This window comes from Saccostrea echinata, unplaced genomic scaffold, assembly GCF_033153115.1.
Source record: "Saccostrea echinata isolate AGI-Se365-2 ecotype Australia unplaced genomic scaffold, CSIRO_AGI_Sech_v1 ptg000010l, whole genome shotgun sequence".
NCBI classification, from domain to species: Eukaryota; Metazoa; Mollusca; class Bivalvia; order Ostreida; family Ostreidae; genus Saccostrea; species Saccostrea echinata.
This window is the reverse complement of record NW_026889759.1, coordinates 2,837,737-2,861,893: the sequence shown is the minus strand read 5'-3', so window position 1 is coordinate 2,861,893 and position 24,157 is coordinate 2,837,737. Positions and strand designations below refer to the sequence as shown.

Here is a 24,157-nt window from a genome sequence, read left to right as displayed (position 1 = left end):
ACTGAAATGAGGTATTGTACTGTTGTACAACAACATCGAAAGCAAGTTAGTTAAAAACCGCAATACACTTTACTTATTCAACACAAAAGCTACCATTACAACAACATTTATTAAGTGAATGTACACAGATTATAACAGTGCAAGTAATTTTTGTAAGACAACAACAACTACTGTAGCAATTATTGTATAATAAAAACATCAACAACTGGTAGTTAACTGTGCAATATCAACTTTGGTACTTTTTCATATTAGCATTTGATCTCTGGAATATAGGCAATGTTAAGCTTTAAAAACATGGATGACGTATGTGACACTTCGTATCCCATAAAGGCGAGTAGTCGTGCTATATGGCCTCAAAAGTGAAAATTAATACACACTTCATAGAAAATAGTGTGATTCCGTTTTTATCAAATCATCTAGATTGATTTTGCTTTAAGTACCATAGCGTGATTGAAATGAAATTTCAAACCCCCAAGCTACCAAGCAGGCAGATGCTAACAGAATGTAATGATGGTTCTTCTTCTTTAAATGGTGCATTGCATTTGTATTTATTCATTGTTTATTATAATAGATTGTTTAATATGTTCTTTTTACGTGTTTTGACAGTTTTAAAAAGCTGGATGAAATATATTCTTTTAACAAAACAGGCGTGTAAGATCTCTCTCCCTTTCTCCCCGTTTCGTGCCATTTAATGAAAACCAAAATATTGTACTTTCCCAGGGGACTATAGAATGTTGAAACAAAGTGCATTTAATTTGATCCAGGGCTTTTAACTTCCTATTTATCATTAACGACGTAATTTAATTTGCATTTCAAACTAGAGATATAGTCAGAAGAGAAAGAATTAAGATTGCACAGAATATGCTGCAATTTTTCGCTTTCGGGTTAAACGTTCTTTATACTCTGATTTTACACGTACATATGTATTGGTATTGTTTTTGGTAAAATACAACATAGTCAATCTCTCCAAGAAAAAAAAGTATTTCAGTATTACTTTTGAAAGCAACAAACCAGAGGTATATGTGATTGTTCAATCTTCATTCTGAATATCTGATAAAAATCTTCAGGGCAATATTCTTTTCGATTCTTATTTTGAATAATTAAAATGATCCCCCCAAAAATCTAGATTATGTATAATGATAAAAGAATGAGGAGTGAAAAATATCAGGGAAAAAACACAAACACATGGAGGTGGCACTTGCGTGTCACGAGGCATCTTTCAGCAGTTTAAATAATCAGCATCGGAACCAAGTTAGAACCATGTCTGATGCGTGCCTGTAACCATTTCTTTATGTCTGGCATAAAAAATCCTTCTATCTCAGAAAAAGAAATAACTGGCATTTAATAGTTTTATTTTATGATCCCTGAATTAAACGAACATATTTTTTCTATGTAATGTTCCTTCCCATCTACTCTTTAACATCGTACTTGATAGCATCTATACGCAATAATAGAAACACATGGATCCGTATTTCATTTTGTTATTCTTTCCTTTTCGAGTATTATTTTAAAAATATATCGTCTATATGCAGACCCTTTTTGCAATGTCTCCATTAATTGTTCTTTTTTCCTCAGACTGTCCAACATGGCGCTTTGGACCAAACTGTGAAAAGGAATGCCACTGCGCAGACATCAGTGAAGCGTGTGACAGTATCCTTGGTATCTGCTCCAGCGGCTGCGCACAAGGCTGGGAAGGTTATAACTGTCAAACTCGTAAGTCTTCGGACGTTTTCGTAACCTCTGCATCACTCAACTTACAGTCTAGAAGTTTCATGTCTGTCAAATTTAATAACATTAGCCATTTTCCTTAGAACTTAACTTCCTGAAATAATATGATGTGATAGGAGAAAATTTTGAATACAAAAACCACATGCTTGTCATTAAAGGCAACAGCGCTCTTGCATAAGCAAGAGTTAAGCACGTATTCTCTGAAATATTCAAAAGAGGAGAATATTTTCTATGGGAAACTGTAGCGTTTATCTATTATAGAAATTCTATTTTTGCGTAAACTTATCAGAGATGCTATTTTATCGTGATTTGTTTTATTATTGCATAACGTAATCGGGCAAGACTTTTGGCAAGGAAGCCGTACTCATTTTTGCATATTGTTTTGAAAGATATAAAGAGTTTGCCAACAAATGTCAAATGTATTATCTGAGAAAGAAACTGTATGGTCAAGACCCCCCAACACGAATCTAGCATAAAGAATCACTTGGCCACCACCGTGAGTAAACAATGGGAAAGATATCCATCATATGATAGATCTTAAAATTGGTTCACAACATCAACAAATAGGTCTTCCTCAAAGGTTTCTAGTTAAAAGAAAAAAAAAGTACAAGAAACTTTTATGTTTAGAGAAGTATAACTTTAACTTCAAATGACAGATAAAAAAGAGTGATATGCAGGCAGATATACAAGAACTCGAAGTATCTTTATCATTGCAATAAATTACATCACATTTAATGATAGATCAATATTGCATTAAATGGCAAGCTCATCTAGCAAGTTTATATCAAAATATTACATCATATCGCTCATATTTATCACACCGCACGCAAGAATCGCATTAAAAGTGGCAAAATGATAATTCTGTTTTTTGATTTGTAGCTTTGCTGCTGCAGATTTACTTTTTTTTTTACTTTTGAATAGAAAACTAATAGAACCTGATCCATTGGATGCTGTTGTTCAGTCAGTACTTCAAGAGCTAATTTCGTAGATTTTTCTTTTTTGCATTTTACTAAGTTTAATTTGTCATTGTTTGGAATAATTCAAATACAAGTAACAGCATTTATCGAATAGACAGATTTTTAATGATTGTTTAAATGAAACTTGCTTGAGACGCAACAAATTCACGATAACTGGTTTGGATCTTTAGAACAAGAATTTTAATGTGTGCAAATTGGCTGAAGCTTATTAGCAATTGGCTGTGATTTGATATTTTTATAGCGACGGCATGTCCAACTAACAAGTATGGCTGGGATTGCACCAAAACCTGCTATTGCAAAAATCCACTCCACTGCAATCGTTATACCGGACCCACAGACAAATGTGAATGCAAAGAAGGCTACTTTCACCAGGGGGATGGCTTCTGCCAAGCAGGTAACCCCCTTCGAGCTTTCCGTTATCAAATTCTCTTAATTATTTTTTGTACAAAAAATTGAAATACTTGGCAAGAGTTCAGGGCGAACTATCAATGTTGTGCGCAGATAGGATAGCGGCGATATTGACATAGCAACAGATTGTTTGAACTTCGTCAGTAAAATTCTGAAGCACATCCTCCAACGAGGAAATATTCAGTTTGAGTTTGGTTACAAAACCACTGTTCATGCAGACATCATTATCAATTTTGCGGATGAATAATTGAAACCCGGCATATTTCATTATCAATCTTTAATCAGTAGTAGGCCTTGCCGTTAATTCTTTATTACATGATGTAAATTTCATTGGAAGATTACATCTTCACTAAAAAACATCAAAACAAGGAATAAATGAATTCCACCCAAAACTTATTAATGTAAAAGTTTTCATTATCATTAAAATCGGAATGTAAACCCTAGTTTTAATGCCATTATTCCCCTTGAAAATCTGTTACAGTAAGACTATCAGAAAATCTCTGAATTTAAAAATCTGATTTCATACAGTTACACCCCCTGAAATCCTTTACTTTAACAACGACAAGGTCAATCCCGGACAGCCAGCTATTTTTAACTGCACTGTCACCGCCTACCCCACCCCGGGGAAAGACGAGATCAGATTAGAAGGGATTTCATCCGACCGAAAAGTGGAACGTTTGCAGTCCAAAGAGCTTAACCCCTATCTGTACACCCGGTTCAACGTCTGGAAGGTGGACAGCGTGAAAGAGGAGCAGATGGTCACCTGTGCCGTGTCAGGGAAAGCGGGGAGCAAGTCCCTGACCATCAAGGCCAATGTTTACAGTCTGTATCTTATCGTCACCCCTCATCTTATTAGAGTTTATGTAGGTCTCTCTAGATCTGGTACCGCGATAAGTGTATGAGTTCAGACACAGAATGGTATACATCTGTTATAACCTTTATCTGAACTCGCTAAGATAATGTCGTTACAAACTTTGCTATGATCCAACAAATTCAGCATTACTTAAACTGATAAAAATTGCTAACATTTAGCTGTGTATAATGAATGCATTTGCTGATCTTTGTTCTTCAAGTAACTTGTGTTCGCAAAATCGCAGCATTAAGCATAATTGTTTCGCTATTGTTTCACTCCCCCCCCCCCTTTTTCCAAATTTTTAATACTTTTTACGAACTAGCATTTAGAATACTAACTTTATTATTTTGCCTCTTAGAATTACCTGTTTTATCCCAACCCCCCAAAATTGCAAAAGAAGGCCCTGGGGTTAGAGAAGTTGTCATAACTTGGCTCCCGTGGAGTAAGGCTAACGGAGATGTGGGAGAACCGCCTATCATGTGGTACAGTATTTGGCTCCAAAAACTCGGCACGGGTCGGGAGGAGAAAGTTGGTATAGTGACACACTTTAATTGTGGTAAAGAGTGCAACTTTACCATAGACGAATTAGAACCAAATACGGAGTACGCGGTGAGAATTTCAACACGCAGGGACGGAGAGGGAGGTGAAGGCGCCCCGGGACCCTTAAGGCGGTTTAGGACGCTTTGTGGAGGTACTTTCTGACTCTTTTTAGATAATTTGATGAGTAATATCGAGTTATCAATGATATCTGTACAAACGTTTGTATAACTTTTTGAAGATTTATCTCGGTTTAAATAATTCTCCTATTACTGTCTGTGTGTTTTATAGCGCCGAGTGAGCCCCCGCTGATAGAATCAGTTACCAGTACCTTTGAATACAATTCATCATTCCCGGAAACACAATTAATAGTCATGTGGAGGGTATGTTTTCATTAAACTTGAAAGAAGTGATAATAATCTTTATACAGATATATTCTTCATTTCTATCTCACAGATTTGAAAGGAAGATTTTAAATATTTGATAAGATATGTCTAAGCTTAGCTTGAGGATTCACCAATATCTTATACAAACAACCTTTGCTTACATATTTTATATGTCAAAGGAATCGAAAATTAGAATTTAATATACCAAAACGTAGAATCCATAATCTTTGACAAGAATTCTTGGTACAGAGATATCGTGTAATAAAAACATAGTAGAGAAAATGAAGTCTTTTTCTAGGCTTCAGTAGTAAATTACATTTCATAAATTCAGCGCGTAAAAATATGCCTAATGTGTATGACGTCATCGCTAAGTCACATTCAGAAATCAAAAGATATTCATAGTGTGTATCGTAAAATGGTAAGTTTAAGTATTTTTTTCAATTTATTTCAAAGGACCCTCCAAAACAGACCTGGAATTGTAACAACATCAGCACCTACCTCATTCATCTGAACAGTAAATCTACAGACTATGGCCAACGGAACGCCATCCTGGTTTCTGGGGATACGCCGGGAGATTTCAAAAACATTAAGAGTGCCGTCATACCGGACCTTATTCCTGCTACAACATACTGTGTTACAATGAGCTTTGCTAACGGTCAAGAGATGTATAGCCCGAAATCCGAGGAAAAGTGTCTAGTTACTTTACAAACAAGTAGGTCATTATGATTTTTATTTGACCTACACGGTTTTTGATATGCAGTTGTAAATTTTGAAATTCTAATAGCGAGAAAATTTAGCCAAAGAATTTTTGAATTTCTCCAAGAAAATGATAAAAAAATCTTTAAAAATCAAAATTTTCCGTTCTCAACTAAAGTGGAGATGTAACAAAATTTATGATAAATTAAGAAGTAAATAAAAAGGGCTGAACAGAACGGACTGGAATTCAGAAATGGTTAAATTGTTTTAAACGGTTATGAAAACATTATTTTCACACATATTCTCAGTATTGGTAACACTGTAAATTTTGAGATGAAAAAATTTCATTTTCCTAGCTTTTTATTGATTAAAAAATTTTAATTAACTTTAGTATTATTTATTCATTGTGATTTTTTATGCAAAGATTCTTTAATTGCAAATTCGTTAATATTATCTATTTATAAAATAAAAAAAACGACATGCTGCAGATTTTTTCATGTTCACGCCATGAAACGGATAGAAATTTAGACACAATAAAGCGTATAGGCAGCTAACGTATGTCACTTTTATCTAAAATATAGACATTTAAACTTGTTATTCCACAAATTATATTAAAAAAAAATCACACCTGTGGATATCATGTTATGCCAACTTATCTTTCACAATGTCAGTGACCATGCCATTCTTTTACATAGCACCTGCTGCCCCCCGACACCTGAAGTTAGTGAAGCCAACCAGTACCTCCATAACATTCACTTGGGAGGCCCCATTAAGGAGTTCCAAAGGAATAAAGGCTTATATGATTGTCCTGTGGAAGGGATTCTGGAAAGAAATGGCCCAAAATACGAGGATAGAGGTCCGCCCCATCTCTAGTAAAATGGAATATACGATAGACGAACTGGAATCAAACACACAATACAATATACAGGTGCGCTTCTTAAAATATGTTGCTGCATTTGTGTCACTTTTAAATGGAAATAATATTTTTTTCCTTGGGAGGGGGTATCATGCTATGCATGGAACGAGCTTCGTATGGTTCAATTTTAAAAAGTTGATAGGATACACTTAAAAGAGTACATTTACTTCTTTGTTGTTAAAGAAAAAAATATATATTTCCCGAAACTTTTAATCTGCCCAAATGAATGCTGTTATAGTGTATTTAAAATTTCACTGTTCATAGGTCATGGCCGTTAATTCTGCTGGAGAAGGTGATCCCACCCCCACTCTTTCCGTGACTACTAAAGAAGGAGGTAATAGAAGCAACAGTTGAATGTTCTCCCTCAATGCTAACTTTTTGTTGTGCAGAAATGTAAGATGTCAGTCATAAAAGCTTCAGATATTATTTAGTATGTCTGGTTTCCATTCTAGTTCCCTCTGAAGTTACTTCCTTCAAAAATGAATCTCGGACAGATAATTCCATATCTCTTGTATGGAAGGAACCAGGGCTTAGTAATGGGAAAATCAAATTCTATTTGGTGAGTTTGAAAAGTTTATGCAATCCATCATTTCATCATGGGATTTTATCAACTTTGATGAATTATATACGTTTTTGAGGCCAAAACCTCATAAAGTATATTGATTTACCATGTACTAAGAATTCATTATTCAATGTCATTGCTTCTTTAACTCTTCACAGATTTCTTGTGGATATGGAAACTCTAAACCTCAACAGAAACAAGTCCCGAGTACCGCCAACCGTGTTACTATAAATGGCTTAAGGAGTGGCACTGCGTATAACTGTAGCATCAGCGCCGCTACCAACCAAGGAAATGGACCTTCCAAATCAATCACTGTGTGGACTAAGAGTATAGGTAATTTTGTCATTTCATGGGTTCTTTCTCTCCAACAACACTTTCTAAGACCTTTTAGTTTTTTTTTCAATATATGTATAATGTGTAATTTATTCATCTACAGATCCCATTCAACCACCTGCTCCAGTTATTTTGGAACGAACACCTACCACAATGACTATATCCCTTCAGCCTCTTAACGAAGAAAACATAAGGTCTGATTTGCTCTAGCCATAACATGAATTTTTTGTTTGAAAACTTCAATAAATTTATATTCCTACATATTTTTTTTCATATCGCAGTTTTTACCGCATCATAGTAGAAGAAACATCCTCTGCATCATCATCCTACCGAATTTCAAAACGAGGCGTTGCAGATGGCATCCGTGACGTCAGATTGGATTTCAAACGTGCAAAAGAGCGTGATGTTAGAGCGTACATTGCTGCCCAACTACCACGTGATCATTCTTACCAGTTGTTTGTTGTTGGTGACAACAACACATATGAAGGCTACTACAATGCACCATTGGAGCCTCGTCGCGAATATTCCATTTGGTATGGCGCCTACACCATATTAGATGGGGTAAGATTTTCTTTTAGATTTGTATTGGCAACAGAAAACAAAAGTCACTAGTTCTGGTACATAAATCGCCTGATGGATATTTTCCGTCTGCTAGAAATCACTAAAAAGACATGTTGATTGCAAGACTGATGTATAAGCCATGAGTGGAAAGGTTGTATCAATAAAATGAAATCTGATTATCGTTTGGGGAATGTTTCGGACGGTACAAATGCAATTTTCGTGTAATTACAGAAACCATGACAAAAATTGGATCGGCAGCGTATAAATCTTTTTCAAATGCAAAGTGAAAATTGTCCGACTTTAAGCTCTTATTTGTAAGGATTAGTCGATATGCGCTTGGATTACTATTGGCATGGTTGTCTCAGCATCATCTAATGTGAAGAAAACTCGATTGTTCATTTTTGTTTTTCCTATTTCAGATGGAAAAAAAGTCATTCTCGCTTGCCTTAGGTGAAGAGGGTAAGTATTTGGTGTTTCCTGTCAAAATGCTCAGATACAATATAACGTATCAGAAGTCCCAAGACCCAAAGCAATTTAGTCTACAGTAATTTAACCTGGAGTACAACTTTTTCTCAGCGTTATTACTCTCTACTCGTTATACCAAATTAGAACAATTAAAGATTTTCCCCCTACAAGCAAGAAAATTTAAACTTTGCTATTTTTGACAAATAAGCAATTACTCCAGTCATCTTAAACTGTGCGTGGCCTGATCCTATTTTCCCACAGGGTGCGATAACAAGCCCAATATTTTATCGGTTCCATTAAAGACTAGTGCTGTTCTTGAAATGCACACAGGGTCTTTAGAGGGTGAAAAATGGGAATAAAAATTGAGTCAATTTATTACTTCTGTTTTCTCAATATGCGGGACATGCTAATGACGGAGATCCTGAATGTGTTTTGCAGCACGGCGAGTCACAACGGCCCCTGAGAACAACCACGTCCCGGTCATTGTTGCGGTCATCGTTGTTTTCATCTTACTCATACTCGTCTTTGCTCTGTTCCTTTTCTTGTGGAGGTAGAACTTTTAATCAGAGAAATAATGAATTATCTTTTTTAAATAAAAATTCGAATAGAAAATTTAGTACAAAAAAAGCAATTTTAAAAACAAAAGTTGACTAACAAGGGCTCAATATAAAATTGCCTTTCTGTTTTTGGCTGTTAAAGAAAAGGTACAAGTAGTAGTAAAATTAAATAAATTTAACATTTAAAAAAAAAAAACTTCAAAATAAATATAATTTCATCTATCCCTGATTTTTGAGGTAATTTAATGTACAAAATATTTCAAGGAAACGGCATATTGCATCCGAGAGAGAAAAGGCAGAGATGCCCAATTTTGGTCCCACCATCATTCCAGAGCCAGACACCTCAACGCCCTCTACGCCCGTTGGTGAGAACTTTTACATTATGTCATAAGTTGATCTTTTTTTCTTTTAATTTACAAACTGGGACTTCAAGAAAAAAAAAGTAAGAAAGTGTTTGTGAATTTTAGAATTAGCACAATGGTACAGAAGTAAGTATATATATTTTTGTGAAGGTGTATAACAATATCCCAATAAAATGGTTTCTGTCCTATGGAAATCCTATCATGCCTGTATGAAACAAAATGCCCCATATGTTCCTTTTCTTTTTCAATGCATGCTGATTTAAAAAAAAATGTCTTGAGGTGAGGGAATAGGTTGTTGTATTTTCACTTTAAAGGATGTTGTTTTTGCTCTCGTCTTAAGCTGTTTAATGTCGCAAACATGTTTTCAGGTTTAATTCATTTATTTATTCAGAAAAAATTAGGGCATGTTGATAAAATACAAGTTAATTAAAAAAAATTTATCGTTACAATGGGAAATACAAACAGAGCGTGAACTTCTACTTCCATGCAGATAAAATAAGCTTAGAAGAAACTTCCGATCTATATGCACCTATTGTAGAACATTAAGTAATTATCTGGGAGAAAAACTATTACTCGGCATCTGTGAATCCAGGAAAAAAAAAGACTGATTACATTTCAACCATGGTCGTACATTTAATCGTTAAAAAGTTTTTAGTCCGACTCTTGTGCAACCTTTTAAAAAGAAATGATGATTTAGCATTAAGAATCATTAATTTACTATATAAACATAAAAATATCGAGAAAAAAAATTTGCACCAGTATGTTTTTGATGAGCGTCTAATTGCTTTCATATTTCCTATTTCCTTCGTGTCATTTCGTAACACGGAGAGCATAACGAGTTCAAGATATACAAAACAAAGGTCAAAAAACGAAAATCAGCTACAGAAAACGAACAAATGTTTGAGAAATGAGAGGCATGCGTGGTGTTCAGTTCTGTGTACATTTCCCGTTTATTTTGCATGTGGTTTTGCAGCGGGCAAGGGAGAAATAAATGGGATCACACGGGAGTAGTGGCAAGCAATGTCGCCTGCGATCACAAAGCATGGAGATAGCTCATCAGTTTTAACGGACAAATCCCATTGTGTACTTCCCGAGATCGATGTTGTGTTGGCACGCTTGAACGGCATTTTAAAAGAAAATGTTTGATTATTATTGAAATTTGTTTTTATTTTAAAGAAATAAAGATTAGATTGTATTTATGAATGATTTATTAATTTGTATTGGAATGACTTCATCTTTGTTTCTTGTAGAATCTTATTGTACTACTAATACTGAAGATTAAAGTTTTAATTATTACGAAAATATTTTTATAGTTTACTTTGAATTTCAGTTTAAAATGTATGCGAATGATGCACCCAGACTTATATGTAAAATGCTCTCGAATAGATTGCTTGACACAAAGTCATGAATGTAGGTTAAGTTGCTACATAAGTAATACATTTATTACTATTTCTTTTCTCATTCATTTGTACTTACATGCATCTTGGAAGATATGCTTTTCGTTGAACAGTATATATTTGACCAGAAACATATCTGATATTACCCATATGTTGCAGATGATATAGAGATAGAACCATTAATTGAGCCCAGTTCCGGTACGGACGGGGACTCAGAACCAGTTTATGGCAATGTAGGTCTCTGTACCATTGTTCCGGTCAAGGTCGAAGATCTCTGGGATTATGTCAAGGCCAACAAGATTAACGAAGCAGAGGGCCTCAAACGCGAATACAGAGTGAGTAGTCGATGAAAGACCTTTGCAAATACAATCAGTCTCGATTCTACGGAAGTAAATTAATAAAGTGTTTCCGGTTTCTTATTTTAGCTGATTCCTGCTGGTTTGACGGCAAGCTGTGAAATTGCCAAGAAAACGGAGAACAAGGACAAAAATCGTTATGGAAATATCATTGCTTGTATGTGGTACATATTTAACCCTTAAAATCTATAACGGAACGTGTTTATTTTAAGATCTCTGTTGAAGGTCTTTCTGAAAGTGATCCCATTATTAATTGAAATTCATTCTACACTGTTGAAATTTATTCAAGACTCCGTTGAAATTCGTTCAACTCTATGTTTCAGATGACCATTCCCGTGTGATACTGAGACCTGTAAATGGCGATATCCATGACGATTATACAAATGCCAATTTCATCGAGGTAATTAAAAAAGTCAAACTTTCTAGTATGATAAATCTCTCCTATTTTAAAACACTAGTATGTATAAAATTAAAATCGTCTAAATGGGAGTTAAATCAATTTTGATTTTAAACCGTTTTGTTTGAATTTCAGGGTTATAAAAAACCGAAAGCTTACATTGCAGCACAGGGTAAGGTTCTCCTCTCCAATTTCTTCTATTTATTTTTTATAGCAATCTTCTCTTTATAGATATTGCTTATACTTTCATGATATTTTAAGGGCCAACAAAATCTACAATGAATGATATTTGGAGAATGGTTTGGGAAGAAAAGTCAAAAACAATTATTATGTTGACCAACCCAACGGAAACGGGGAAGGTAGGCTTTTGTTTGCTGTATTCTATCAATGCAAATTTTTTCTCTCCTCCAAGATTTATCTCCATTTCACAGATTTGATACTTTGTGTATAATTTAGTTAAATGCTTATTTTGCCAACAGAAAAAATGTGAGCAATATTGGCCAGATGCTAGCGAGACAAAAGAGTACGCCGGTATTAAGGTCAAACAAGTCTCAATCGAGAGTCTACCAGATTTCTCAATAAGAACATTCCATATACAAAAAGTAAGTATATAATAAACTAATGAAATTAATTAAGCACAATAAATCAGTTACCACCTTTTATACTCTTAGAATACGCAACTATGCACATGATGGGTGTTTATCTTAAAAGGAGTGCGTAAATATTCATATGTCAATTTAAATTTTGAAAGAAGAGGCTTTAATTGTTGTTGTTTTTTTATCTAGACTCTGTTGCTTAAAAGATATTTGATTTTACAAGGAAATAGGAATATGTTTACCTTACAGACTTAAATCTGAAGCGATAGTTTTCAGCCCTGTTACACCATCATTTATCATCTTGCTTTACTAGGATGGTGAAAATCGAACCATTAAACAGTTCCATTATACCACTTGGCCAGATCATGGAGTTCCGAGGTTTGGGCACTCCCTTCTGCTGATGAGACAAAAGATCCGCGCGTATGATCCATTGAATAATGGACCACCAATTGTCCACTGCAGGTAAAACTTTTTTTTATTTGAGAAATAAGTATACATCCATTTATAGGGACCAGGTATATGATTGACCTATTTTACTTCCGTGTTGACCTATTTTACTTCCGTGTTGCCAGTGCGGGGGTGGGGAGAACAGGAACCTATATTGCTGTGGACGTGAACCTGGAGGAAGCCAAACACGAGGGGATCATAGACGTTCACAATTTTGTGCAATTGATGAGAACTCAACGAGTCAACATGGTTCAAACACTGGTAAGCTTTAATAAAATCCCACTGAAAAGAAAATTAATTAAATTTGATAAAGAAAGGCAATGGTTTTAAAATAAGGAAAATAGGAAAGCTTTCTGTTATTAGTCATCAGTTCACCATGTTGATCCATGTCAGACCATGTGCAATGTGCCAAACTTTCATATGCTATCAGTGATTGCATAACTTACTTTGAAACTGTCTCCGAGTTCTGAAAAAGTAACCTTTATTCTGGGGAGCATTTGATAGCGTGATGTTCTTAGGGGAACAAACGGAATATGATATGTCATGAATTTGGCAGAATGCATGAGAATTGCCAACATGCTATCAGTTAATGTCACATCTATGGAAAAAAAATTCAGCAGGCATTCAGTTTTCCCATAAGATTTTTCCGTTTGTGAAAGATTGCATTACTTAAAAAAACCCCTAAAATTAGCACTATTTAATTATCAGGGAAATGCTAATTGCTTTGGTTCCAATCACTTGTTTTTTTCTGACATTTAGATGATAAACGCGTTTATCTCTCGCTCAACCGTGACTTGGATGTTTCGTTTTTTGTAGGAACAATACATCTTTGTGTATGACGTTTTGCTGGAAGCCTTAATATGTGGGGATACGACCATCTCCACGGCCACTTATCCAGAGGCCCTGTCAGAAATGCTGGAATATGATCAAAGCATCGGCAAATCTAAACTTGAGGAGCAATATGAGGTTCAAAACTTTTGGCACCTTTTCTTAGAAATTGTTTTTGGTTTTGCCGCATGTTTATCGAAGACTCAGTTCAGGTATCATACATAGCAATTACTGAAATGTTGTTAAAATACTGGCATATTAGAAATTGTATTTGGTTTGCTGTGTATTTACCAAAAAATGCAGATTCAGAAATCATATATCGTAACGTTGATAAAATATTGGCATAATCTGATAAAATCTGTTGCGTAACAACTCCCTGAATTTCGGTAGGTGTTAAATCTGATATCATCTACAATGGAGAAAGAAGACACATCTGCTGCCTTAAAACCAGAAAATATATTCAAAAATAGGGACAAAAACGTTGTACCAGGTATTGTATTTCATGAAATAATTGCTGCTGCAAAGTGCTCAAGTATTTTAAGTTTTTGATTTATTTTTCATGGAAGAACAATTGTTTTTATGCAGTGATATAACTGTGTTTTTGTTGTGAATTAGCCAACAGATGTCGCCCCTACCTAGTTACACCGGTGGAGGATTACAATAACTACATTAATGCTGTCTTCCTGAACGTAAGTCGCGCGCACCTGTTGCTCTTTCTCATTCTCGCGGTACTGAACCTCTGATCAAGATAACAATGTTATGAATTTTCGTTTGTCTTTTTTTTCTTCTTCAGAGTTATCGCCGGAAGGATTCCTTCATTGTAACTCAGATGCCCTTGCCAAACACTGCCGTGGATTTTTGGCGAATGATTTACGACCAGAATTCTTACTGTATCGTCATGTTGAATGAAATTGAGGAGAGCGATGAAGTACGTCTTGGCTTTAAGAAATGATAAATAGTTACGGAGCAGGAAGAATAACAAAGATAATTCAAACACTTCCCAAAAAGTTCAATTGAAGGAAGAAACAAAAACAAGATAAGAAAACAAGCGCATGGAGAAAAAGAAAAGCAAACTCAAATCGCTTTCATTCCGTGTTTTGTCTACTTTCTTAGAATAGAACATGAAGAACAAAAAATTTAAGCATATCAAACTTAGCACATTCTATTTAAAGTAACCCTTTTTGCCAAAGCAAAGACCTGTCAACCCCAATACACATAAAACGTTTGGTTTTCGAAAATACCTGATCTTGCATACAATTTTCACAAATGAGTATGAAAGGCGCACAACATAATACAGTGTATGTAGCAAAACATGGTTATGCAAGCTTTAGAGAAAGCGAATTAACTCTATGTACCTTACACTCAACCAAAACAAAATTCAATCTGTATGTCATTGCCTAAAATAAGTGGCCGCCAGAGATGCTTTATATGTTTCTGACCGTCTCTTTTGTTGTTCTGTGATCACAATTGGTCAGATTCTTTTATATTGCATTGCCTGCTGGCTTTGAGCCTACATTTATACACCTCTAAGATGTTACCAGTGAACTCGCCAATTGACTGACTTTTTAATGTGTGTGGCCGTATGCATTGCTAGAAATGAAGGTGAAGTTAAATTCGCCCTTTATGAATCAATTTTAGGAACAATACAGTCGATCTTTGAAATTTTTGGGGAAATAATGAAGAATGAACTGAAAATGACACTCTTTTCATCTGCGTATAGGCATTGAACTAAATATCATGTGGTTTTCTTGAATGATAAATTAATTACATATAAACTTTAAGCCCACATTCGATCTAAGAAAGGGCCTTAAATAATTGAAAAATTATTGATTAGGATAAAGACACAAATCCGTATTTCTTATAATGTCAATTCTTTTGTTGTTTATAAATGTATGCTTTCTTAGATGTGTCAACAGTATTGGACTCTAGAAACCTGTGGTGAAAAGTTCGGACCTTTCATTGTGGAAACGACAGCCGAAATCAAATCTGATCCTAGCATTACCGTGAGAGATTTCACCATCACAAATACTCTAAATGTAAGCTATGATGAAAATTCTGAATTTACTGTTGGATCTTATTGCAAAATGTACACATGTTGTAAATTTTGCATTTACATCTTTCCAGTAAATTCAACATTTACATGATAAAGTGATAATAATGCATATACTGAGTATAGTATGGAAATCTCTAGATTTTCTATCAGCACACCTAGAAATGAATATTGTAAAATCACATATTTTCCTGGGGTCAAATTTTCGTGGTTTTATGAAAAAATGTTGGTTCAAGGGGGATCTGATTTTGCGGTTGAAGAAGTGCTACGATGTGAAATACAGGCCTGTAGGAAGCAATTTCAGTTTGGGGGAGGGGCACTATCAACTACCTAAAATTCCTTGACAAGCAAAAAAAAAGTCATCAGTCTGTTTTATTGAGGGGGCACAAGCATATAGTAGCTATGTTTTCTATAGTAATCTATATATCGGCAAAATTAAGGGGGGGGCACAGCCCCCGTGCCCCCTCCCCCGGTTCCTACGGCCATGAAATATGCTAAAAATTTACAATAAGTGGAGGTCATGAAATCGTTGGTCTCTTCACCCCACGAAAACAACGAAAATTAAAACCCACGAAAATTTGTGATTTCAGATTCTGAAATGTTTGAACAAATAAAAATAACTAAGGAAATGTTGCATGAAAATTTAACATTTTTTAAATTATGAATATTTATTAAATTTAAACATTATTTTGAAAATGCCTTTATTGTAAATGTTAATGGAAAAAAAATTAAAAGAAAGAAAAGTAACTTGTGAGACATTTGATTATCATCAACGATATCCTTTAATATCGATACAGAATCTTGAACACTAGTTAACCATTGCCTTTCTTACTAGCCACAGGAAGTTCCACGTGTGGTCCGTCAGTTTCACTTCCATCGCTGGCCTGAGGGTTCCCCCGTCCCTAACACCAAGGCTTCGTTACTGGATCTGCTAGAGAACGTGGAGACGTGGCAGAAACAGTTCAAAAACACCCCCGTTACTGTCCATTGCATGTAAGATTTCCTAAGCAGTTATTTCCAGTTTACAGAAAGTAAACTTTTCTACTGTTTTTTCGATAAAAAAAATAGATGTACCGTACATGTATTCACATGCCACATATATATTACATCATTAATTGTAGTTATTTTAACAAGTATCAAAGAATGTGTTTTATTTTCATCAGATAATTGTTAGAGTTTGTTTATATGTTAAATCTCTTCTTAAAACTCATTTGAAATGCGCAAACATGAGCTTCTACCAATATTTGAGATTTCTTTTTACGTTGGTTATATAATTTTGATAGTAAGAATTAAATTATTCATAGAAACAAATATAATATATTCAGCTAAAACATATTTCTGTAAAATATGGATAAATAGGAATGGAGTTGACAGGAGTGGCTTGTTTGTGGCGGCCAGTTGTATTGTGGAGCGGATCAAAACGGACAGAGAGGTGGACGTATTCCAGTCTGTCAAACAGATGCGACTAAATCGATCTCAACTTATTTGTAATATGGTAAGCGTCATAGTTTCAGTCAATTAACTGGATGCTGTCACAAGAGAGGAATGTTTGCCTCTAACGTATTCGGTGTATCTGGGTAAATTGTGAAGATTCAAAAGATACAGTTGTATTCTGTAATTAACATAAATACACATTTGTCAAATTGAACATAAAAATTCTCAGGTGAGCTTGTGGGTCATGTGATCTCATGAATAAGTATTTCATGTAATTAATTCAATACAAGTTTGAAATGAAAGCATTTGATGAAGCGTAAATTCTGTTTTAACTAGGAGTTTTGGAAAAAATAAGGATGTTTTAGTTTTCTGCTCTCAATTTGAATCCTTGTTGAAATTTTTAAAACATTATTGCACTTCTACAGGACACAACCAGTCATATTTAAAAAGATGATTCGGCTACTGCGTAAAGTGTTAATGGAGTTCTGTGAACATCGTTTTTGTAGAAAACTGTTGTTTTTTTTAATCCCTAGTTGGTCACCCGGGAGAAAAAAATTCTGAAACTGGACATCACCAGTCATATTCCAAAAATGATTTGGCGTAAAACGTACGGATAATTCTAGGACAAAGTTTTTGTAAAAAAAGTTTTTAAACCTTAAAATTTTAAGACTTTTTCCACATCCACAGAATAACATAATCATATTCCAAAAGATGATTTGGCGAAAATTGTAAGAGGAGTTCTGGGAACTATGTTTTTGTAGGAAAACGTCTTTTTTTTTTTACCCGAGTTGGCCCTAGGTTGAAGATGAAAACACCTAAACCTTATTGCACATTTGCAGGACACCACAAATCATATTTAAACAGATGAGTTGGTAACTGCTTAAAATATATGAAGAGTTTGAGGAAGAAAAATAGGCAGATGAATAGACAGTCCAGGATAACAATATACCTAAGGCTTAACTTTCTGCAGAAAGTGCGTGTATAATAATGGACAATTTTTTTTCTAACTCTATAAATATAGCTGTAAATGCATTGTAAATGTCACACATAGAGAATACTTTCTCACCAACAGATTTGGGAAACGATTTCCCGTAATGGTTATCTCTCTTTTACCATTCAGTAATACTTGGTAATTATGTTACTTGCACCACTTTCTAAAGAAGGTTCAGGTATTGTTGCTGCCATGGTCGGTCTTTTCATCTGTCTTTCTTTTACACTATCTTCTTCCCGAAACTCCCCTTACGTTTTAAGTAGTAACCAAATCGTCTTTTGGTGTATGATTGATGGTGTCCTGTAGGTGTGCAATAAGGTTTTGGAAGATTCTTTTTAACCTTGGGTGTCGAAAAACGACGTTTTGCTTACAAAAACTGTGTTCATCCCCACAGTATCCAGATCATCATTTAATTTATGATTAGTAATATTCTGTTAATGTGCATCAGATTTTGGAATGTTCAAATTCACATTCAAAGGGGCCCATTTTGGGGGTCAAAAACAACGTTTTCTATTAAAACACGGTTCCTAGAACCTCTGTTATTGCATTTTATGCAGAAGTCAAACCATCTTTTGGAGTTTGATTGATGATGTCCATTAGATATACATCAAGACCCCATGCTTTTCATTTTCTTAGGGGGGTCCATTTGAGGAGAAAATTTCTTTTTTCTTTCATTTTCTTTTTACAAAAACTCTCCATTTCAAAACTCTTAAAAATATAATTTATTCTTCATTAAAATTCCTTAATTTCACACTGATATTGAATTAGAGGCTCATGGGCGACATGCCCACCTGAACATTTTGTTATACTGAATTTGCTATCATTTACATTTATGTAAATATAGAATAAATGTTGTGGCTTCTTCACTAATTACCAAGTTATGAAGGATGGTGAATTTAGAGGCAAACACGTTTAGTGTGCATATTGCTTTCTTATCGCAGCATCTTGTTTATTATTATAAACTGATAATGACACATGCAAGGTAACTTTAAAAGGCCATGGTTATGCTAATATCATGGCTAGAATCCTAGCCAGTTGGATATATGCTTGAAGGGTACGAGTTCAAAGCTTCTTAGCTTGTCACAGGTCTTGTTGTGCTCCTATTTGAAGGTCAGTCTCCAAGGTCAAGGTTGGAGAACCGATTTTACAAGAGATGTCCTAATATTACACTCGATCACAGTAAACTAAATTTTAGTCTTCTATTGTCAATACCCTGAGACATTTAACAATCTTGATGCAAAGTCAAGGGTAATGGAATGCAATTTAGGTGAGAATAAAGACTGTAAAGACTGTAAATACATGTAAAAAAATCATCCCTATAAAGAAAAATAAACCAAACAAAACCAATTAGACGATATCAACAAAACAACCAAACAAATGTTTTTATCCAGTCCGCTAGGTTGTTTACTGTAAATTTCAAATATTTCATTTTCTTAATAATGATTTGCAGGAACAATACCGATTTTGTCACGAGTTGGCCATGGAATACTTACAGTCATCATCAGCATCATGACGTCATTTCTGACGTAAGGAGATTTCTGCTGCGTCAAAGTTTACAAAGTGGTGCTTGCGACATCATTACCAAGAAATTAAAGATTTCTGAGTCGCATACTCGGAATATATGGTGCTAAGTGTCAAAGAAAAACAACCTAATTTGGTTCCTATTTTTCTAAAAATAAGAGTCTGGTGACTTATAGCGAATACTTCATCATTAAAATCATAGTGAATGTTGTTTAAGTGTTTCTCTTCTGTGTTGGATCGAGAAATAACGACAGTGGAGTTTTTAATGTGAGGAACTACATATCTCTCATCCTTAGAACAAATTAGAAAATGTTCATGATATTATATCATTACATTGGTAACTGCTGTATTTTAATGAAAGCTTTGTATCATCGTTCAATATCTGTGATATATTTTGACAGAAAATGTATTTAACTCATCAAATCTAGTCGAGAAAATGTGCAATATATTACCACATGACAGAATAAATTTGTAAATAAAAAACTGACTATTGTAAAGAGAATGGTTTCAATTACAGTATAAGTGAATAAAATTACCTGAAAGCATTTTGCAGACTATCAGCATTATATATATGGCTAATTTACATGAACTTTACTCGCTGAACGAGTTTGTGCGATAATTACTCTTTAAAGTAATCTATTTACCAAACAGTTATGTATTTCTTAGATATATATCTTCATATGCTGTTGTTGGGCAGTAAACTATAAAACTGTAACAATGGGCTTCATAAAATCAACTTCTTGAATTTAACAAATTTCTTAAGGTTTAGCGTTGTGAATGAATGGATGATTTTAAAATGTATCGTTGAGCTTTCAGTTATTTCGATATGTACAAGTACATGCAATATTGTAAAACTGTACAGAGTTAAACTATTATACAATATGATTATGTATGTATTTTGTTTTTATCATGATCTATTCAGTATTGTGTAAACAAAAATTAAATAGGTTAAAAGAACTTAATGTGTTTTATGGTTGAAATGTGTATATATTTTAATGAAGAGGAATATTTGATATAAGCAAAATGTGGGAAATTTTCGTTCAGAAGCAAAGCATTGGATACAATTCAGACAAAGGGGTAAAAGTTCAGAGGCGTAGTCCATTGAAGCACGGAAAGCATGTGCTTCCACATTGTTTGGTGGATAAAAAAATGAATTCATAAAAAGTTAAAATGCTTTGAATATTACTAGTAATTTAAAACACCTCCGAAGAAAGTACTGAATTGTAGCAAAATTGTGCAATATTTAATGTTTTAATTTATTAATTTCAATTGATTTATGAATATTATTGCTATATATAAATGACTCCAGTTCCTGAAAACATGTATTAATTAAAACTTCCGATTAAAGCACTTTATAAAGATAATACATGTACATATATGTATTTTCTGTAAATTGCCTATAAGGACATCTTGGAGATAGGCTGCTATCGTTTCGTAAGATTTTTTCAGGTCACCTGAGTCACTCAGGTGACCTATTGCTATCCGTTTTTGTCCATCGTCGTGCGTCGTCCGTCGTGCGTTAACTTTTGAACAAATTTAACTTCTCTAGAACCGCTTAACCAATTTCAACCAATTTTGGCATATAGCATCTTTGGGTGAAGGGGAACAAAAACTGTGAATTTCATGGTCCCTGTCCCCCTGGAGCTCCAGGAGTGGGGCTAAAACCACCAAAATTGATGCAATCTGTAAAAATCTTCTTCTTTACTCCTGGTCATCAAGCAGTCAAAATGTTGGCATGATTGTAATAAGCATTGGGCCCTCTACCAAAATTGTGAAATTCATGGCCCCAGGGTCAGGGGTTCTGGTGCTAGGGTGGGGCTATATAGATCATATAGTGAAAGTGCATTATTTCTTTGAAAATCTTCTTCTCTTCTTCTGGGTATTATTTAAAAAAAAATAAGTGCATGGTTATGATAAGCATTGATGCCTTTTCCAAAATTGTGAATTTCATAGCCCCTGGGTCATTGGTTCTGGTGTTAGGGCGGGGCTCTATTGATTATATAGTGAAAATGCATTAATTCTTTGAAAATCTTCTCTTCTCCTGGGTATTATTTAAACAAACTAAATGCATGGTAAGGATGCACAAGGATGTTTTTTTTCCAAAATTGGGAAATTCATGACCCCTGGGTCAGGGGTTCTGGTGTAAGGGCAGGGCTTTATTGATTATATAGTGAAAATGCATTAATTCTTTGAAAATCTTCTTCTCTTCTCCTGGGTATTATTTAAACAAACTAAATGCATGGTAAGGATGCACAAGGATGTTTTTTTTTTCCAAAATTGGGAAATTCATGACCCTTGGTCAGGGGTTCTGGTGTAAGGGCATGGCTCTATTGATTATATAGTGAAAATGCATTAATTCTTTGAAAATCTTCTCCTCTGCTCCTGAGTATTATTTAAACAAACTAAGTGCATGGTTATGATGCTTTTTCCAATATTATGAAATTCCTGGCCCCAGGGTTGGGGGGGGGGGGGGGCTCTATAATTGATTATATAGTGAAAAAGCATAATTACTTTGGAAATATTCTTTTCTGCTCTTGGTTATTAAGCAAAGAAACTAAGTGTATTGTTATGATGAACAAGAGTGCTTCTTCCAGAATTGTGAGTTTCATGGCCCCTAAGTCAGATGTTCTGGTGTTAGGGCGGGGCTCTATTGATTATATAGCGCATTATATAGTGCATTAATTCTGTTAAATAATCCTGTTCCTTAGTTTTTAGCAGATGAATAAAACACATAGTTATGATGAACAATATTATTGTGCTTCTTACAAAATTTTTAAAACTTGTGGTCCCCAGGTTTTGTTGTTTCTCGGGGCCGGGGGTATGTTACTCTGTTCTGTTTATTCTGATATTTTATATTGATAATAAATTGAAAATGTGTTAATTCTTTGAAAATCTTCATCTAAGTGCATAGTTATGATGAAGAGGGTACCTCTACCAAATCTGAATTTCATAATCCTGGGACATGGGTTTTAGTGTTAGGGTAGGGCTGTGTTGAATCTGTAGTGAAAATGCATTATTTCTTTGAAAATATTTTCTGCTCCTCGGCATATCGAAGGCAAACAGAATAAAAGTTTTAATAAGCAAGGGTATTTTTACCAGGTTTTTGAACATCAGGACCATCTGGTCAAGTGTTCTGATCCTAGCCAGGGCTCTATCAATTTGTTAACAATTGAGAGAAGTTATTCCCCTTCGCCATTCACTTTTGAAAATTAATCACTAAATAATGTATTTGAAAGTTAATAGAATAGAGAATTATGCAAAAAAAATTTATTGTATAATACAAAAAGTACTTTCATAGTTTTAATGATCAGGTAGACTTGTAAATAATAAATAATGAAAGTGAGACAGCAATAACATTAAATGTTTCTCAAAGACCAAGAGAGGCCAATGTGAGAGGTCACAATATGGGGTTAAAAGTAGTACAGAAGAACTAATAGTTTGTTTATATTCTGCGTGGTGATAGTGCTAAATGGGGGATAGATTAGAATGTAATGTATGAGTTGTTACTGAAAACTAGACTTATTATTTCACTGAACCTGAACATCCTATTTCTCTTGCTTTTGGGCAACAAAGCTTCATCTATCAGTTTATTTTATACTCTATGGATCCTCTAAATTGTTGTATTATACTCAGGTGACCATTAGGGCCTTGGGCCTCTTGTCCTCGCTTAAAAATGCATTTCTGACAATATCTTCATCTTCGCTAGCCAAGGGTTTCTGATCCGCTACTCTCCTCACAAACCCTTGGGCTACAGTGTTAAAAAAGTTGGGGTTTTTTTTTCTCGAGTTGTGATTGGAGTTGATTGATCAATTTGTTAGGAGAGTAGTGGATCAGAAACCCTTGGCTAGCGAAGATGACAATATCTTACGAATAATAACTACAAAAAGTATTTTAAAAATACTGAATAGCAATTAACTTTTAATGGTTCATATTAAATGTTATAAATCTATTTAAAATTTAAGGATAATATGTATTAGGGGTTTTGAAATTGTCCATCGTCAATTGTCTAAAATGCACTACTTCCAGGGGCTTCGCACCCTGAGTCCCACCAGGACTTCGCCTCGGTCCCATCGGACCCTTATGCTGATTGACGCCCCAAATCCCCTGCGGTTTTATGCTTCCATTGATCGACCCCAAGCTACGCCACTGCTTAATACAAGATGTGCAAAATACTTTCCTTGCCTGGACATCATGTTGGAGGATTTTTTTTGCCGTAGGTAAGTTAAAGAAAGAAATCGTTACACGACAAAATATTGATATATTACAAAGACATTTACTTTTTCTGCGCATTTTAAAAAAAAGAATAAACTTTTTTTAAGTATGGGTTATCGTATAAATTCGTCCATATGCATCCTTACTGAATAATACATAGACATAAAATAATCAGAACGAAGGATGAATCATCCACATTTCGGTTATGGTTCGTGTAGGTCAACATCAAAACTTGAATTTGGCCGCCTTGTTTATTGACCTTGATAGATTTATTTTGAGAAACATGTCATCATGGCTGCTGAAAACGATGACTGCTTTTATGTTTTACTTTCTTTTAGTGGATAGATAGTGATCATAACATTTAAAAAATCCTATTAATTGAAAAGACCATCTATTTTGCATGGAATCACCTGGGGTAGAATAATAATCTTGCATCATTACGGAGATCGTATGATTGTTATGTCATTATTTTCACACTTAATTGTCTACGAATTTGCCGGTTTATCCACTTCTGACAAGGGCACACGACAGGTGCGACTGGACGACAGGAATGTTCAGTCCTCCATGGCACCTGATCCCACGTTCTG

General features: G+C 34.6%; 1 protein-coding gene across 4 annotated transcripts in view; it reads left to right on the top strand.

Annotated features, from left to right (window-relative positions):
- Nucleotides 1–20,315, top strand: part of LOC133184147 (receptor-type tyrosine-protein phosphatase kappa-like) — a 36,437-nt gene extending 16,122 nt beyond the window's left edge. The window contains exons 4-35 of one of the 4 annotated variants that reach the window (XM_061319029.1): nucleotides 1,576–1,713; nucleotides 2,947–3,099; nucleotides 3,642–3,935; nucleotides 4,325–4,657; nucleotides 4,795–4,886; nucleotides 5,343–5,601; nucleotides 6,281–6,513; nucleotides 6,766–6,835; nucleotides 6,954–7,060; nucleotides 7,222–7,396; nucleotides 7,500–7,590; nucleotides 7,678–7,957; nucleotides 8,377–8,416; nucleotides 8,861–8,972; nucleotides 9,244–9,344; nucleotides 9,447–9,467; nucleotides 10,898–11,073; nucleotides 11,164–11,251; nucleotides 11,418–11,494; nucleotides 11,627–11,663; nucleotides 11,753–11,850; nucleotides 11,971–12,093; nucleotides 12,401–12,549; nucleotides 12,660–12,795; nucleotides 13,351–13,500; nucleotides 13,753–13,852; nucleotides 13,978–14,051; nucleotides 14,156–14,290; nucleotides 15,267–15,398; nucleotides 16,248–16,405; nucleotides 16,772–16,907; nucleotides 19,288–20,315. In XM_061319029.1, coding sequence (XP_061175013.1) covers nucleotides 1,576–1,713; nucleotides 2,947–3,099; nucleotides 3,642–3,935; nucleotides 4,325–4,657; nucleotides 4,795–4,886; nucleotides 5,343–5,601; nucleotides 6,281–6,513; nucleotides 6,766–6,835; nucleotides 6,954–7,060; nucleotides 7,222–7,396; nucleotides 7,500–7,590; nucleotides 7,678–7,957; nucleotides 8,377–8,416; nucleotides 8,861–8,972; nucleotides 9,244–9,344; nucleotides 9,447–9,467; nucleotides 10,898–11,073; nucleotides 11,164–11,251; nucleotides 11,418–11,494; nucleotides 11,627–11,663; nucleotides 11,753–11,850; nucleotides 11,971–12,093; nucleotides 12,401–12,549; nucleotides 12,660–12,795; nucleotides 13,351–13,500; nucleotides 13,753–13,852; nucleotides 13,978–14,051; nucleotides 14,156–14,290; nucleotides 15,267–15,398; nucleotides 16,248–16,405; nucleotides 16,772–16,907; nucleotides 19,288–19,350 — 4,331 coding nt within the window. In that variant the 3' untranslated portion in view covers nucleotides 19,351–20,315. The remainder of the gene's footprint in view (nucleotides 1–1,575; nucleotides 1,714–2,946; nucleotides 3,100–3,641; nucleotides 3,936–4,324; nucleotides 4,658–4,794; nucleotides 4,887–5,342; nucleotides 5,602–6,280; nucleotides 6,514–6,765; nucleotides 6,836–6,953; nucleotides 7,061–7,221; nucleotides 7,397–7,499; nucleotides 7,591–7,677; nucleotides 7,958–8,376; nucleotides 8,417–8,860; nucleotides 8,973–9,243; nucleotides 9,345–9,446; nucleotides 9,468–10,897; nucleotides 11,074–11,163; nucleotides 11,252–11,417; nucleotides 11,495–11,626; nucleotides 11,664–11,752; nucleotides 11,851–11,970; nucleotides 12,094–12,400; nucleotides 12,550–12,659; nucleotides 12,796–13,350; nucleotides 13,501–13,752; nucleotides 13,853–13,977; nucleotides 14,052–14,155; nucleotides 14,291–15,266; nucleotides 15,399–16,247; nucleotides 16,406–16,771; nucleotides 16,908–19,287) is intronic. The other 3 variants (XM_061319031.1, XM_061319030.1, XM_061319033.1) reach the window with 3 other exon arrangements.
- The last annotated feature ends 3,842 nt before the right edge of the window (nucleotides 20,316–24,157 follow it).